The 15,496-nt window shown below is 35.7% G+C and overlaps 1 protein-coding gene across 3 annotated transcripts in view; it reads right to left on the bottom strand.

The window, feature by feature from the left end:
- The window catches only part of IMMP1L (inner mitochondrial membrane peptidase subunit 1), a 37,238-nt gene that overhangs the window by 17,176 nt on the left and 4,566 nt on the right, over positions 1–15,496 (bottom strand). For all 3 annotated transcript variants that reach the window (XM_068945277.1, XM_068945278.1, XM_068945279.1), the window contains 3 exons: positions 2,543–2,680; positions 1,642–1,730; positions 619–745 (listed from right to left, as the gene is read on the bottom strand). In XM_068945277.1, the coding sequence (XP_068801378.1) occupies positions 619–745; positions 1,642–1,730; positions 2,543–2,647 (321 nt within the window). In that variant the 5' untranslated portion in view covers positions 2,648–2,680. The remainder of the gene's footprint in view (positions 1–618; positions 746–1,641; positions 1,731–2,542; positions 2,681–15,496) is intronic.

Here is a 15,496-nt window from a genome sequence, read left to right as displayed (position 1 = left end):
TTCTGGCATGAGCAAAAGAAGTTGCTGAAAATCTTTTGTCATAGATCTTCCCAAACTTCTCCTGTTAAGTCTGTCTACGTAAGGGCAAGTGAGCTTTAAGGATAATTTTTCCTTTCCATTTCATCTTGTTATCTGACTTTTTTGACAAGTTAGGAAAGGTACTGCTTTTCCAACCATACTCAGAAAACTAAATTAAAATATTGTTATAAGCATAATTTTGAAAGCAAAATCCTCAAAGCTAATGCAGAGACAATTTTTTCACTTTCTAGTGTTTAAAATACAGAAACAGGCTTGCTTTAAGACCAAGCCCTTGAGTCCGACATTTGTACAGTACTTTATACAGGGAATTTTAGAGAGTTTTTCCAGGGAAGATGACCTAAGCAAAGGGCAGAGCAAAAGTATGATCTGCCTACAGTTCCTACAGAGACAAAAGACATCAAGAAAGTCAGCTTGCTAGGAACAGAGTTTCTGAGATACAACATTATACTGTAAACATAAAAAGAATAATTTATGAACATCATATTTATGATAACACTCAAACATTGCAAGTCCTTTAGAGACTACCTGGTCCTACTTAAGTAATCATTAATTTATAAAGTAAGAAAGTCTAATACTTACATAGCTGTGGCTCTTAAGGAAATCTGAAGGGTTGCTTGTGCAGACTTTATCCCCTTCCAAGCCAATTACTCTTTTACAGATATTTGATTTGGGGTCATGTGGGCTTTTCACAATTACAATATCTCCTCTATGAGGGGAAAAACAGAAACAAAAGACAAACAAACAAACGAGAACTCTAAATATTAAAGAATATTTGGCTGCATACATGTGTATCAATTTGTGTGCTCTAAAAATATTACCTTATATTAAAAATACTTGTTTCTGCTGAAAATTCTTGCCTACAGTTTTGGTTTTACTCAGTGTATAATTCTATGCACATTGTCTTTTAAATACATTTGGAGAGATTCATTTTTGTTGTTTGAATCATATATAAAACATGTAATGCTAATTTTAATTGACAATGCTCAATGAAATTAATGCCAATTTACCTTGGTGTTCTTGCTACATACATATGGAACAGAACAAACTCCAAGGTCCTATATGCTTAGCAACTCCTGCAATTCTCTCTCCAAATATTATTCCTTCTGTGGAACCTCAAACGTCTAATCTGAGTTTTGTAACACCTTATATTACTTTTGCCCCCTGATCATACGTATGAGATTGTAGAGTGAAACAGTCTACGAGAAAACGTGCAAAGACCCTAAGCCTGCTGTGCTCTGTAACACAGTAATAAGATGACAGCTGATAAACGGTTCTTAAAGCACTTGCTGGTCACTCTTCTACCGACAGCTTGATTTAAAGTTAAATCAGAATTGCCTAGAGATGAGAAGTCACATGCAGTGTAGTTTCACATGAATAGAACTGGTTTAGAAAAGCATGGTTAATTCTCCATTTTCTGGACAATGCTGTTTGCTAAAAGCGAAAGAATTACTCTGTCTTTCCTCAGAAAGAGACAGAGGAGATTTATGAAAAATTACAATTAGAAGCAAAGGCATATATGAGAAATAAAGGATGAATAGATTTTAGTTATTGGCAGGCTTTGGCAAACTAAAGGTAAACTCCAGTCCGAACAAAGGAGCATACTTTTGAATGCAATAAAAGTGGCGGCTAAGGTTCTCCGAAAAGACAATATCAGAATTTTGAATTGTTGGCTCCATTGATGGTCCAGAACACTGCAAATTAAAAATAAATGAAAAAAAATTACTATTTGCCAATTATTTCTTATCCAAAATACATGAATGTTCAGATTATTTGCTAATAAATCACCAAAGGCATAACGCAAAAAACAATCTAAAAAATACATGAAATCCTCCAAGGAACATTTTATACATTTAAAAGGCAGCAAGGACAGCCTCTAAAGCTCTTAGCTTTCGTATAGCTCTATACTAGTCCATGATTGTTTACAAACTGTGCTAGGTTCTAACAGTCCCCCAGGAATCATGTCAGCACCTCATCTGCAGGAAAGTATTCGAAGCAGCACTCGGGGTTCTGCCAGTTTACCCCTTTCTTCAGCCTCTGGGAAAGGGAAGCGTCACAGAAGCTGCAAGAGCAGCTCGCAGCCAAAATCCACCAGAGCCAGGAGCGATATCTGCTAGGTTTAGAACTGTATGTGTGGGGCTGCCCAAAACAGCTAGCGCCCTGCCTGGAGTCGGAAACAACACGTTTCTTAAGGCACTATTTGTGACTCCAGTCTTCCTGAAATAAGTACTTTCTGCAAAATGCTTCATGGTGTTGTTTCCCAATGGCTTCAGTGACTCCTGAAACAATATCTTGGCAAAAAATACAAAAGCCTAAGCTGGAATAACTTTTCTAAGGCAGGCGAGGACCTGCCTTCAAAAAACAAGGATTCACTAAACACATTATTGCTTTAAATTCCTTTGTAAGTTTTCAAAAGTGAATAAAACGAAAATATGGGCATTATCACATACAACAGTTTCAGTATTACAGTGTTTTCTTTTTAAATATCATGAAAATGAAAAGTTACCACAACAATTCCTCCAAGGTACTCAAAGGCACAATGCGCTATGCAGCCATATTGCACAGTATACCCAAGAAATCGAAAGGTTTTTCCTAGGACATTGAGAAACATGGTACAGTATTACGTCCTTCAGCTGATTCTAGTCTGTATTAAAACAGAAGAACATAATTCATTTGATAACAAACAATTTAATGTTTGTAAAACTATGTTCTGTATTTTAACAACCATGCAAGGGTCAATCATTTTAAAAGAGCAGTGAATACAAACAACAAAATAATCCAATATATCTGAAGATGCATATACTTTACACTAAAATGCCATCAAGAAGTTTTTGATTTACTACACAGACACTTCCACATATACAATACTTGACCCCTTCCCCAGCTCCTTACTGGGAGTAAGAGCTGAAACAAAGAAAACTTCTCAAGACCGGAGAAATGAATGGGAGGGCATGGTGTCTGCTCACTCAGCTGGGCTTCTGCTACTCAAGTCTGCAGACAAGCTTACCTGCCACATGTCTAGATATCTGCAGTAGTTACCAGAACATCCTCCCCTCCACCAGGCTTAGATGAATGGAAACTGGAAAGCTGTAATCACATCTTTAAACGCAAGCTTTGACTTTCTGTTTGGATTTCTACAACATACTGTAAACTCAGGTAGTTAGCCATACTGGAGCTTCCAAAGCAAGGAAAAAAAGCAAAGAGTAAAGAAACTCTGACTACCTAAAAACAGAGAAGATATGAGGGGATATGTCGCATTCAGTTGTCCTTTATCCAATCAAATATGAATGGGGCAATTGGAATGAAGCAAAAACAGAGACAGCACACAATATTCATAAATTAAGCCGCTAAAACATATTTATCTGTTCGCAGCCTTGATGACTGCATGACTGTATGTACAATCACGGACAACAGAGGCAGCTGCAACAGCAATAGCAGCAAGAACAGGGCCTGTCTTGTCTCCTTGTGTTCTCTACTGCATGTACAATAAACACAGCACTGCAGCCAGGGGCATAAAAATAGCTAGGGTTCATTCTCTGCCCAGAGAATTCACCCCAGATGACTGGCAGCTTATACTACAGATATCAGTGATACAGTCGAATGGCAGTACGTTAATGTCGTTTTACACAAAGATGCAGAATTAAGGACCCTATCCAGCACAGAACTCCATCCTGCACTTGAAATACTTCCCCGGATTAGCGCACATTAGATATCTTGAAGTGAAAGTGCTGACATCTGATCAAAAATAAAATTCAGTCCGAGCTGCTACCATGCAGCATCTTGGTGCTATTTTAATACATAGATATCTTTACAAAGCCTCAAGTATTTTTGAGAACTATTCAGGAGAACAACAATTAAGGTCTTTTTTATTGTAAACACCTTGAAATAGGAAATGGTGCTGTTTTATTTCTTTTTAAAAGTATGCAGATTTAAGATTACACTTGTGAGATTTGTTTTTATCATATGAACACAACGTAACTTAAATCATTGGCTTTTTCCAAGCACCCGTATTTAAAACCGAACACTCAACAGCAAAACAGAGAAGCATCAAGACTATTCAAAATGATTTGAAGGTGTTTCACAACTAAAATTAAAATCACAGAAAACAGGAATAATCAAATGGTTAACTGAAACTCTAAGTGACTTGAGAGAAATTTAAGTGAACAAAGGCTTGAAGAACTAAACAGAGCGCGGGACAAACAGCCACGTCACTGGGATGAAAACAGCTTGCCTAAATAAGGCCACATATATTAACAGAATACAGTTGTTGATAGGAATCCTAGAATTTTCACAGAGTTTTCCTTTCAGTATACTTTCATTACTACAACACTTGCATATACAAGGTCTTAAGCTTTTCTATTCTCGGATACAGTAGAGCAGCATAAGTCCTTTACCAAAGAAAAAGCCACTGTAAACATCATCTGGTTGCCACAAACAAATTTTTAAGTTAAACCCCAATGACTAACTGAAATTACTGGAATGCTAACCTAAGTAGTGTTTCTTTATCCAATTTTTATGAGAAAATAAAATAGTATTTTTAGCGCCAAATGAAGATTTCACAGTTACTCTTACTTAAGAAAGTGGAAAACATAAGTACTGAAACAAGTTTTACATTCTGCAAGATACTTGCCCCATTTAAACTCGGTAGCAGTTCTGCCATGAATTAAAACCATGGCAAGATTCCTTTCCTACTCTTTAAACTGATCAATAAAGCTCTTTAAACTAATGCAGTAAGTCAAAAAGAAAAAGCTCTACACGCAGAACGTGGCCTACTTAATAATGAAGTACAGACCTCCTATTCTGTATTTCCTGTTGTTTAGCTACTTAACATATGTGAATTTAAAAGTGCATATAGTTTCTATCTACAGCTTTCTATAACAGTTAACGAGAATTTTGCCTGAATACAATTAAAAGTAGCTTTTGTTCTTCACATTTGGTATTTATTTATAATGAGGGGGGAAAAAAAAAAAAGGCATTCTTGGGGAAGAGTATTCCCTAACCAGCTCACTTCATAGTTCGAAAAAAGATTACTTCCATTTTTTACACAAAAAAATCTCCAGAATAAGTCAATTTAAACCAATCTGAGATTCATCATTCCTAATATTAGCTAACAGTTTTCACAGCAACGAACCAAAACACAACAGAAAACAAAAAAATCTTGAACTGTTTCATTATCACGTGCAGTGCCTAGGACACTGCCACTGAAGGACACCTTGTGTAAACTGACACTGCTTCACTGTAAACGAATGCACTTTCAGCAAAAGTTATTCTGGAGATCCAGGAAAGTGATTTGCTCTTCTCAATGCAATACACTGAAAAATATGAGGTAATTCCTTGCTCTCAGAGGCAGAGTCATTGTGAACTCAAAATTATGTTTTACAGCTGATAAAAGAAAGATTGAGCGACAGCAAATCAATCAGAACTGCACAACTACTGTGAATTAATGATCACAACTGTCTCACAAGAGAAGTACACCACCAGTACTTCTTACAGCAATTGCTAGAAAGACAGCTCCATATTGTTTCTCACTGAGGCAAACAGAAAGAGACCATGCAACCATCCTATATGTCAGATTCACGCTATTCAAAAAGATTATGTTAATACATTAGGACAGTCGAGAGTTCGGCCACTTCTGGATATCATAAGTCCTATACAATTCCCTTTTACCTAAAATCTTTTGGTTGCATTACATTGGGCAGGGTACGTAGGTATTGTCGACTGCTAAACGAAATAGTAATGACAGATTCCTCATCCAGAGTAAATGTAAGTCTCTCTCATGCCAAGAGTGTTATCAGGCCTTTTTTTTTTTTTTTAATAATTAGAACCACAAACATCTATATGTATCTGTAAATAAGCTTCAAAATATTGCTGAATATTTGCAACTGATTTTTTTTTTCCCCGGAAGCCCAAATGATATGAACAATTTTGAATTAGGAAGGATGGATTTGTAAGTTTTTCAGGGAAACACAGGGCCCAACAGAGTGAGCTTTACCTACTACTCTAGCTGTCATGCTATAGAACTAACCAAGAGGACAGCACATGAGTTAAGTAATCTCAATTTTCTCATTAATGGGCTCTGAATTACTCGGCAATTTGCAATCTCTATTAAAATAAATTCTTAGCCCATGAGACAGAGATGTCATCGGTCTCACTTTACAAATTTGGCACAAGTGCTCAGGCTAAAGAATGATCATAATAGTTATGAAAAATACTGTTAATGTTTATATAAGGCTCAATTGCTACCACTGCTCATAAAAGTTCATTTCAAATTAAGGTATACATATAATATCTATATTATACACAGTTTGAAACTAACAAGATTAAAAAAAAGAAAGAACTCTTCAGTTAACATTAAGACACGTCCATCTTTAGAGGACATCTAACGATTACTTCACAGACCACAGAATAACTACAATTTCCAAAGTTTCCAAGTCTTAGAATCTGTAAGAAGCTGTAACTTCCTAGTTAACATGTGAATGATTCTAGTCTACTCACAGAGTAAGCCCTGTCAAAAAAAAAAAAAAAAAAGGCAAAAAAAACCCTACAGAATTTGTATATCACACTTGCTCCAGTTTAAATATTAGTAAAATGGTAAATTGTTTCCTCAAAAAACTGTTTATCAGTAGGTTTTTTTAAATAATGATGCTTTATAGATTAAAAAAGGCATATGGATGAACACTTTTTCCACATCACACAATTCATTTTAATACCAAGTCCTGTCAGCAGGCAATGCCATCAGATACAACTTAAGAGCATTAAGCACAATAAAACAAATTATTTAAATCACAGGCTCCTTGAAAATTCAATGGAACTGTTGGGATAAACATCCTCATCACAGTACTATTACCATAAAACATGCTGTAATCGCTTCCAGGTACTACCTGCTACTTATTTAAAACTTTGTTTTTAAACTGAAAATAGACAGTTAAAAAAAAATTCACGCATCCATACTTATAATGTAGAATACAATTTGGTATTTTACTGGAACAGTATAGCTTATCCCCTGTAGCAAATAAAATGCAAAATGTAATTACTATTATACGCTGTTCATTTTTCCTTATATAGCCTACGCCTTCGTCATTTGATTTGGTTTTTTTTGTTTGTTTATAAAATTAATCACAGCTAGCAGGGTAGGAATCACTTTGAGCCTCGTGAATGACATCCAAGAGATGGGAAAGGATTAGTTCTCAGTTGCTGCCAGTTATAGCGCCAGGTGGCTTTTTCTGCAGTGAAGGTGTTACTGATAATCCCATTACACTGGTACTAAATCTTGCAGACATCAAAATTATCACCAAGGTTCCTTTTCATCCCATCCTTTCCAAATGACTGGAAGTCGCTTCACCTGAAAGAAGTCAAATCCACATGCAGCTGCTGTTTTAGCAGCCAGAGGACTCCCTGAGAATGCCAATCGTGATCCAATTTCGCTGTGCTGGTGGCCCCCTATTCCCTGTCCAATAATACATCTGTTAAAAAATCCTACAGCTACAAATCAAGTTTAATCCTACCAGGGACCTCATGTTGGTCTTGTCTTCCAAAAAGGCAGCAGGTTTTGCTGTCTATCTCTGCTAGTGTCTGGGGAATACTCTTTAAATCCCAGCCCTACTTAGAAGAATAAGCTAAGGATCACAAAACATGACCTCAAAAACCCCGATATGACTATATTCTGACCCAGAGGCATTCATTCTAGGTGAAGATTAGAACTTTGCATAATAAGATTACACAGCAAGTGAATGATATCAAGGGACTATCCATATGCAGCCGCCTGGTTTTCTATAGACAGCCTGTGCTCTGCAATATGCAGTGCAGACGAAACAGAGCTTGGTCTTTCTAGCCGAAATAAAATAGATTCACATAAATTAGTTGGCCATTTCCAGATTCCTAAATCCCCTATTACATCTTTTATTGACAGCTCCTATGAGGATAGCACAAATGTTATTCTCTTTTTATTCTTTGCTTCTGTAACAATAACACTCCGAGTGACATGTACAGAGATTGTCTAGAAATTAACATCTTGTTTGCTGTAATCTTGGATTACAATTAACTGTGTACATAATAAAATTAAGAAATCAATGAGCAGATTTATCATCTCCATATAACCAACGGCACTGTGTAGAAGACAGTTTAACATACACGACTCACATTTTAAATGCAGGAGAATCAGAATAGCAGCCAATGAAAGTGTGGCTAAACCATTATTGGACTTTATACTAAATAGACTTCTTTGACTATTATAAAACACTCCAGGTCATATTTTATTTAATATTTTTCAAAGCTTACATAATTTCTATTCAGAATTTTCAGATTACTTACAGTTAGTTCATTGATTTTTCCCAGCTAACAGAAACCCCTTTATTGCATACTTTCCTCCTAACCAAACACCTTTCCTCTTACAATGTAACACCATAGCTTGCATCATGTTTTTCCCTAAGAGTTAGTGTGGAGTTATTACTTAACAAAACAAACAAACAACAAGAAAAACTGACTAGGCTTTGAAATATTTGTGTCACAACTGTCATTTGTATGAAATTTAAGTATATTTTAAAACTTCCACAAGAAATCAATGCTGCATGCACTAGATGAGTGAAAGGTGTCCGTCATGTTCATTGGGAAAGATTCTTCCAGTATCAAATACGCAACTTTATAAGTATAAAATATTTTAAATCATCTAATTATAATCACCTGAGGATTCCAAACATCTAAAGCAAAATAAGGAACAATTTTCGAAAGAGTTTTCCTTTCAGGGGTCAGGCAGAACTTGACTCTATTTCTAGCCATTTTCTTCTCCAAAAGATGCACTGAATTGAGTCTGGCAAATTCAAAAGAGTTTGGGTGATACTCTGGAGGACAAGATTATTTTTCCATATTACCTCTACCAGGTACTGACAGCTTGTCTCCAACAAGTGCTCCTTCCTCTACCAATCTCAGCTAACAAGGAGCTTAATCCTGTAAGTACAAATTCTCATAATGCAGCCCTTCAAACAGAGGCATACAGGTAGAGACTACCTATATGAGAACAAGCAATTTTTCAAAATAGATTTCAAATAGTTCTCACTAGTTCTTTTTACCTTTGGGAGGCAACTCCCAACAATTCCACAACCCTGTATAAAATGCTTTATCAACGGTCAGATGCGTTCCAGGGGTTCTACCTTCCTCTGCAACTCTATATACTTGCCTTGGCTGAACAGGGAAAATCCAAACAGCTGAGCAAGGGCATGGTCATACATGGCAAGTTTGAGCCTCTGAGGGGTGCTGAAACATTCTCGTAACATTTTTCTGAAACAATGTCAAAGCTAGGTCATCTGTGCCAAGGGTGTAGACAGACAGCACAGTCGCTTTGCTGGCGATTGACAAAAATATACTGTGTCCATGCCAAAAGTGTCAAACAACTATACACCAAGCTACATGCATCTAACCTAGATTTCAAAAAGTTCACTTTCTTAAGATATGAATAGACATGTACAGTAAACATTTTAAATGAATATTAGTTAACTAAGACAAAGAATTTAAGTCCTGTTTTCACATCAGGCACTTAAAGCCCATGACCCTACAGAGAATAAAGTTGTCCATGGGCCACATGTGCTGAACAAGTAAAGAGGCTGTTCACTTAAACTATTAAAACCATAATCACACAATACGAGATGTTAAAATAAATAGTAAATCAGAGCTATTATTAAACATTTGAAAAATACAAATGCAAAACACAAAGCCAATTTTAGGACTGTCAGAAAATATAACAATATTAAAAAAAAATCACTATGTTCTTCATCAATACTTCTCAGTTAAGAGCACAATCTTCCAATGAAATGTCTTATGCATCCTCTGCATAACAGAACGAGTTAAAAAACAGGTGAAAAAGAATACACATTCAGGCAGAAGTGACTCAAGCATTCAGATTCTTCAGCTTACCTGAACAGATGAAAACACAAAGTGAGTACTTGTTACTGCTAGTACGAAAATTTGACAGCTTTCCCAAACTGCTGTATTTTTAAGCTTTAAAATATATGTACATGGACTCAATTACTTGCTTATTTTTCACAACACAAGTTACACTGCACTTAAAAAATATATTTTAATCAGTACTTTATCTCATTGCTGCAAAATTTTATGAGTTTTTTTTTCCTGAGGTATAATATATATAAAACATAAGTTCCGTAAGTTCTCCTCCACTCTCAGATACAAGTATTAAGAAACAAAAAACTTTCCAAACATCAATAGTTGAGTGCAATGATATTCAGTCTAAGTTAATCCCCAGACATCCAAATCCATGAATAAAAATTCATCAGTTTTAAATACACTGAGCCTATTAAGCAAGAACAAAAGCATATGCACAAAAGAGCTTTTAATATATTTCAAAGCCCACAAGAGCCATGGTCTCATTAAAATTATAAATTACACAAACATGGAATGAAGATTCAAACTGCAGTGCAGCTAAGCAGATTACAGAAAACCCCGCGTTCCATATGATAACACACCACGGCCCTCCCAGATGGGGGCCTGGAACAAAAAGGCCATCACTGCAGCTAGGGAAAACCTCCTTGTGATCTCTGGTTTCTGTTCAGCAGATGACAGCCAAATAATATGTTGATTATTCTGTTTGTGCTGCTAAGCTTGTAAGATGGAATAAAAGCGATATGATCTGTTGTGAACTCAATGCTAATGTGTTGCTCCACTTACAAATAACATACTGAATTTATTCTGAAACTATCTTCTTATCTGAGTTCCAGGTTTTAAATGCATGAACTAAAATAAAAAGCCAGCATAAACCATTATTTAATTTGAAGATTTTAAGTAAAGGATGCAGCTTGATACAATAAGTGAAAAACAACTGATTACTTAGTAAATCAAATAAAGTAGAGATACCTTTCTCCAATTTAGCAAATGATTACATGCTAAGGTACTGAGTACCTGCAATACACTTGAGCACACTCCAGTCCCACAACCTGCATTATGACAGACACCAAACAGATTACCAAATAAGGCCCATATGGCTTATCTTACCATAGATAATTGCCCCAAATCCAAAATTTCAAATGAGGGCACAAATACTGTTAAAACAGACAACAGCCCAGCAACAATCACTGTATAACTCCACTAATTTGAAGTCTCTCTGACTGAATAACCGTCTGAAAAACTACTGATCTTACAAATAGCACCAACTCTATATAAGAGGGGCAGCCCAAGAGGTCAATTCTAGGTATATGAATTAGAAGCCAAGGCTTTCACACAGCTCTGATTTATTGTCCAAAGATTCCATTTACTTATATGAAAGACTTGGACTTCTAAGTCAGATAACTAAGAAAGGTGACATAAATTAGCTTATGTGAATATACTACTCCTCTCTGCTCCCTGCCAATTCCAACCCTTTGTGTGATACTCAAATATGCTTAAAAACAGTTTATAAGTTTTTAACAAGTGATCAGACTTCATTTCAAAGTTTACTTACTTGGCTTGTTCCAGAAGTGCACAATTTGGCTTACTCTTTACTGAACTTTCAAAAGAAAACCAGTGGCTGCTTGTACAATTTTCACAAATACTGTGTGGAAGCCAGGCAGATTGCCTTTAGTATCAAGAGAATTTTTAAATGTATCTGGTATAAAAGACTTAAAATATGCTACCCAGAAAGAACATTGCTAGAAATCATGCAATTCAGGCAGTTTCTTACGCATTTATCTTTTTATAACCAAAGAATATTTTTTCATATACTTATGAAATTTATATATTAAAAAGGTTTCAGCAACAAACACATAAAACACACTGCTCCAGCTATAGTCACAGCAGTAAAGTCTAAGCTAGCAAAAGCTAACTTAGGTCTACACAAACTTCAGCACATCACTGAGTGGATAACACCCAGTGAAGGTGATCGCAAAACACAGAAGCACTAGGAAGGCTAGCTTGCTTAGATACCTTTACTGCTAGATACATGCTCCTGAAAATGGATTTCAGCAACTACGGCAGCTTTGGAATGGAACTGGCCGCCTCAAAACAGGAGCTCAAAGAAGCTGAATCCAAGGAGGTAAAGAATAGTGAACATTTTCTAAAATAAAGTTTAGCTATAAAAAAAAGCAAGATGTCCAGTGTTTTGTGCTTTCTTCATCACAACGTTATTCCAAAGTTGGAACAATATAACTTCTGTTAAGTAGCCAGTAATGGATTTTTTTTTAATTTTGAAAATGAGTTTTACTTTTACTTGTTTGTTTTACCTAACTTTGTAACTCACCAAAACTCAAACTGAAAAAAAATAAATAAATAAGATTTTAATTCTTGTCTAAAGTCCAAAATGCCTTTCCATTTTCTTCATACATATCTTACTGACCTAAGTAGTTTACCATTCTAAACAAGTTCTTGTAATAGTCACCTCTTTCAAAAGAGGAGGCGAGATTTCTATCTTTGTAGTCAGAGAAGACACAGTTACACTGATCTACAGAGAAAGAGGTTTTATTATTTTTTACAGTACTACATATTTGTTCACATGTTTCGAAGCGCAGTGCCAAAATTCCAATGCTACCCACTTCTAAGAAATCAGGCAAAAATGAGAATAACTGATCACCAGCTAGGTCAAAGTTTTATCAATTAAACTGCTCCACAACAACAAGGGTTTATCACCAACTTTCTGGTTAGATGTCCATCATACGCGCCTGCACGTTCCTATGGCTCAACACTATCCTGTCTCCAGTGAAACCTGAGGCACTGTATTCTGTCTTGAAGCAGCTGACCAACATCACTGCTTGGGAAACCCAGAACTAGCATAGCACTGAGCTTGGGTAGTAACTGTTTTGCTATTCACAGCGCTAAATAAATCGTAATATCTAGCTCCTTAAAACACACCTGTATGCATTTCAGTTCAACTACTGCTCTTTTGCATGTCATTACCAGACTGAAAATTTGATCAGCTCATTAATTTAAGACAGAATAGCTAATGGGGGGGGGGGGGGAGACCCACACTGCTTGTTAGGTGATTGTACATCATCTCAGGTTACTTCCACACTGGCAGTGGCTGAACAACCAAGCTAGCATTAATTTACCTGCTTAAGATATCTAACGAAGCCACAGTCATCAGCATACAAACGTACTTGCTCAGTACACTGGAAAGCTGGGTTTGCGAGTCTGTGGGGCTCCCCAAGAAACTACATTCTTACATGTAAGTGCATTGGCAAAGGATTCCTGTCTTTGAAAATAAAAACTAGATTGCAATTAACTGTCAGTTAATTGTTCTACTCCAGCATAAGAACTTTCTGAATCTCATCTAGCATGCCTTTCCTTACTTCAATGGACATCAGAGCCCGTTGTCAAAAGTAAATCTGAAAAACAATGTCTGCAGTACAGATTCCAGATTTCAGCATAGTAGTAGCTAACTGTAAGCATACGACTAGTTAACAATAACATTTCCTTTATATAAGGGAGAAGGTCAGACAGGAGGGGCAGTGCAACCAAACGACTTAGCAACCCAGATTTTGTTTATTTTTAAATTCGGACCCTATTGCAGAATCCCCTCTTCTTGAAACGTGCTGTTTGCTCTTGGGTAACATTAGAAGAGAAGGAAAATTCTCCAGCATGAAAAATCTTCAGAAAAATATTTCAGCGTTCAGAGAGGAGCTACAATTTTAAAAGAATTCTGAAGGTAGTCAGTTAAACGCTTTCCGGACTTGAGTAGGCCTTAAGTGCTTTCCCAAAGAACTTGGCAGGATTCAGGTTTCATGATGTCCCAGAGATGACGGGCAAAAAAAGCTAAATCAAAAAAGAACACTTTCTATAAAATCCTACAACATAGATGAGGAGCAAACATTGCCTGCATTCCAGCACTCGCTGATACTGATTTTTAATAGAAATAATAAATTATTTGGAATAATGCCCTTAAAGCCTAAAAACCCTAGCAACTTAGCATACAACATTACATTTTCAAATACAAAATGTGCCAATTCTTAGCTTTTGTAATAAGAACATATTAGGAAAACCGCTATAGCAACTATAAATTAATTTCACTGATTGTCACACAGTTGGTATTTTTTTTTAAACATATATTCAGGGAATCTGAGGATCTAAAAAGACAAGTACTTTGTCATTTAGCATAAACTCCACTAAAATAGAAAAAATAGAAAAAAGCACCTCAACTATTAAATTTTTATTCCCATAAATTGTGTAATGACCTACATCATTTGCCTGTCTTTAAAAACACCTATTTAAACCAAACATGCAATCACATGCAACTGCAAACTAGAAACAAAGACTTCAAAATATCAATGCATTTAAACTACGTTTTTCCGATCAATGCACAAAATGTATTCTTCACATTTTCCAGAGACATGCTGAAAAAACAAACTGGTTTAATCTTGGATTAAAAAAAATCTGTTTTAATCTAATTTCCATTTATGGATGTTAAGCATTTAAGAAAGGTAGTACCAATCTTTCTTAACTTCTAGATTTCAATCCTGAAGTAAGCTTTATATGGAAGTGGAACCCAGTATGGTAAACTTTACGGTATACCAAGAGCCACAATACAAATAATATTTATTTTCCAGTTGGTTATTATTTTCCTTGATTTTACTTCTCTTAAACATTTGTTAATTTAAAAATAGTTGTATCATAAAAAAGGTAGTCTCATTTAGTTAAAACAATATAAAATAGTTTCTATGAAATATATCACTAATTTGTATGATGCTTATTAAGGTAGTACATCCAATTTACAACCCATTGTTAATTATATTATTCTGCAAGCTTCAGTAATAACATACTGTTAATTCTTATAATCTGAAATTACAGAAACATTATATATCTGAATAGGAGTTACAATGGTCATTTCAGTAATACTTTATCAACTACATTTATTAAACCAGTGGTCATCTTTTATAATCCTCAGCATATGGCACAGAGTCAAATAGATTGTTTTAATTCATTTCCCCCAATGTATTTACTTTTACTTTAAGAGAATCGTTTAAATCTGACACAGGTTCAGATTGTTATCACTGTTGTTCAGTATTCACACTGACAAGCATTTTGTTATCATCCAGAGGCTTTCTAAAGAAAATCCTACCATATTTTTTATAATATCATACAATTGGTATGTCTTAAATCTCTCCCACTAATCCTAGCATTTTCCATGAAACGAGTGGTTAAGGAGTTTTTAAGGTTTTTTTTTTTGTTTGTTTGTTTGTTTTTTAAAAACACTGAAAACTCCCCAGATCTTTCAGTGTCAGAACTTCCAGGATTAAGCATTCTTTTCAGTTGGTGGCTCATGGGCTGAAGATCCTACACTTTCAAACTTATTCCATTCTGGCTAGTTCAAAGACCGGGAAAATGAAGCCATCTTCTTTGCAGTCATAATCCATGACTCATGCTGTTAGATGCTTAAGAACATCTCAAAAGCAAACTACCTTGTTTCAGTTCACAGCATGAACTCAGCAGGGCACTGAATCACATGACTACTAGCCCTACCTAGTCAGGTGACTCGAAAGCTAATCTGATT

Source organism: Struthio camelus, chromosome 5 (genome assembly GCF_040807025.1).
Source record: "Struthio camelus isolate bStrCam1 chromosome 5, bStrCam1.hap1, whole genome shotgun sequence".
Classification (NCBI taxonomy): domain Eukaryota; kingdom Metazoa; phylum Chordata; class Aves; order Struthioniformes; family Struthionidae; genus Struthio; species Struthio camelus.
Note: the sequence above shows the minus strand (reverse complement) of the source record. Positions and strands in the feature narration are given on the sequence as shown.